A 2,288-nucleotide genomic window follows, 5' to 3' on the forward strand; every position below is an offset into this window, starting at 1 on the left:
GGGAGGAGATGGAACTGAGGGGAGGAGTTTGTAGATTTAATGAAACCCCTCCCCCCCAGTCTTTTCTACAGTATCTGAACACGGATAGAAAGACCTCTTTAGGACCCGTGACTCTCATATTTGAAAAGCATGCTATCCTTATATGGGCCAGTTGACCTATTTATGTCCGCCTCTGTGCTGCCTTCTGTCCCTGGTGCCCACTGACACTTTCTGGCTGCCCACCAAATGTTTATAGAAAGAGGGCGGTGGCGGGTAGGGCTTTTGCCCAGCAAGGCTTCTGATTGGCCCACTGGTGGACCTCCTGATGGCACCTGGGTTTTAGCCACAGTATGACACAGAGTGTTGGACTGAATGGGCCATTGGCCTGATCCAACATGGTTTCTCTTATGTTCTCATGACACTCTAACCACTAGTTGTCATCCTTAGGGATGGGCACAAGCCGGCCGATGAACTAAAGTGCTTCACAAATTTCGGGCAGTTCGTGGTTTGTGAAGCGACATTTGCGAACTGAAGAACTGCCATGAACTTCCACTTTACAAAAAACAGCTGAGCAGATGGGAGCTCCTTGCCACCCAGCTGTTTGGTCTAAATGGCTCCGAGCCATTTAAACCAAGCAGCTGCTTTCTGCTCACCACGAAAATCCTCAGGGAGCAGAAACGGGTTTAAACTGTAAATTGTTCACAAACCAAATACAAATTGGGTCGGTTCGCGAACCAGCCTCCCCACTTGTATGGGTTCGTGGTTCGGTTCGTGGTTCGACCTCTAACCGAACCACAAAAAAATTTGGTTTGTGCCCATCTGTTAAATGTTCCCCAGCATGAAATTCTGCCTGCATACTTAATGCTAACCTGTCAAGGAGAAAGTTCTGAGAGCTAAAGCTTTTCCTTCGTGTGCTAATGTTGTACTTATCAGAAATACTTTTTATAAGGGGAAAAGAGCAATAATCTAGTAACACCTTAAAGACTAACTAAATACGTGGTAGGGGAGGAGCTTTCATGAGTCACTGCTCACTTCTTCAGATACCTTGAGAACATAGATTTGTCATCTGAAGAAGTGAGCAGCGACTCACAAAAGCTTCTCCCCTGCCACATATTTAGTCAGTCTTCAAGGTGCTACTGGACCCTTGCTCTATTCTATAGCTATGTACAGACTAGGGTTTGCCAGGGATCCCCTGTTTTGAGGGGGGTTCTACCCGCCGCCAGCCAGATGGCCAGCGGGGGAAGCCCCACCCCCAACACCCACAGCCACCCATCTCTTTTCCTTTAAGTATGTGAAGCCTGTGTTTCCTCCAAAGCCTGATCTCCGCAAGCTTGCAGGGAAATGCCAGCTTCGTGCTCTTAAAAGGGAAACGCGGCTGCTCTTAAAGGGGAAACGTCGGCTCCTGCATTTAAAAGGGAAACGCCGGTTCCTTTAAGTGCAGGGAACTGCCGTTTCTGGAGATCTGGCGCACGGGCGGGGGGGGCGGACGTCCCGAACGTGACGTCATCACGTCGGGGATGCCCCGCCCCCTCCAGGAACGCCCCCAAAGTCCCCCGCTGGGGGTGGAAGATGGACTTGGCAACCCTAGTACAGACTAACATGGCTACCCATCTTGGTTTATAAGGGGAGTTCATTAAATTCTCCCCAAGTGTTGTCTGAAACACTAAAACTCAGGCATGGGTACCCGACAGGATCACCTCTGTTCGTTCAAGATGCACGATAAGTAAGCAAAGAATGGCCGTTACTGCGTCTCACACATTTTTATTTATGGGGGGTTTTTTCTTCTTTTTTTTAGCAGTGCTGATGAGCCTCCCGATGAAGTTGAAATGGAAAGTGACCGTGGAGAGAGTGACTCTGAAGAGGAGGGAGCGCTTAGCGACGTTCACGGCCAAGTGCCGGAGGCCACAGAGAGTCTGGGTGATGTTGCGCCCAAGTTGTCGAAAGCTCAAGAAAAAGAGCTACGTAAATTAAGAAAACTGGACTACAGCTGGGCGTCAGCCCTCTAGGCAGATGACGTCTCTAGGCACTTCGGATTTTTTATATTTGTGACCAAGAACCGAATCGGATTTCGTTTTTGCTAATAAAACGGCGTTTTCCAGGATACATCAGTGATCATCTGTTACCAATTAACCATTTATTCCTGCAGAGAGTAATCTAAGACAGTTATTCTGGTGAGACTTCAGTGGGTCGTCTCGTGAGGAAAATGAGGCTTGATTTCAAGATAAGTACTTCTGAATTTAGACTGTGAGCGAGGTCCAGCTGTTGGGCAGAACTTATCACAAAGCATGAACCTTCAAGTTGCTTTAGAA

The 2,288-nt window shown here is 48.3% G+C and overlaps 1 protein-coding gene across 1 annotated transcript in view; it reads left to right on the forward strand.

Moving 5' to 3' along the window:
- WDR75 (WD repeat domain 75) overlaps nucleotides 1-2,073 on the forward strand; it is an 11,615-nt gene extending 9,542 nt beyond the window's left edge. Inside the window, exon 5 of the mRNA XM_015424910.1 lies at nucleotides 1,775-2,073. Within this exon, the coding sequence (XP_015280396.1) occupies nucleotides 1,775-1,985 (211 nt within the window). The 3' untranslated portion in view covers nucleotides 1,986-2,073. The remainder of the gene's footprint in view (nucleotides 1-1,774) is intronic.
- Nucleotides 2,074-2,288: the final 215 nt, after the last annotated feature.

The sequence above is a fragment of the Gekko japonicus genome, unplaced genomic scaffold, assembly GCF_001447785.1.
Source record: "Gekko japonicus isolate JY-2015 unplaced genomic scaffold, Gekko_japonicus_V1.1 scaffold2983, whole genome shotgun sequence".
In the NCBI taxonomy this organism is placed as follows: domain Eukaryota; kingdom Metazoa; phylum Chordata; class Lepidosauria; order Squamata; family Gekkonidae; genus Gekko; species Gekko japonicus.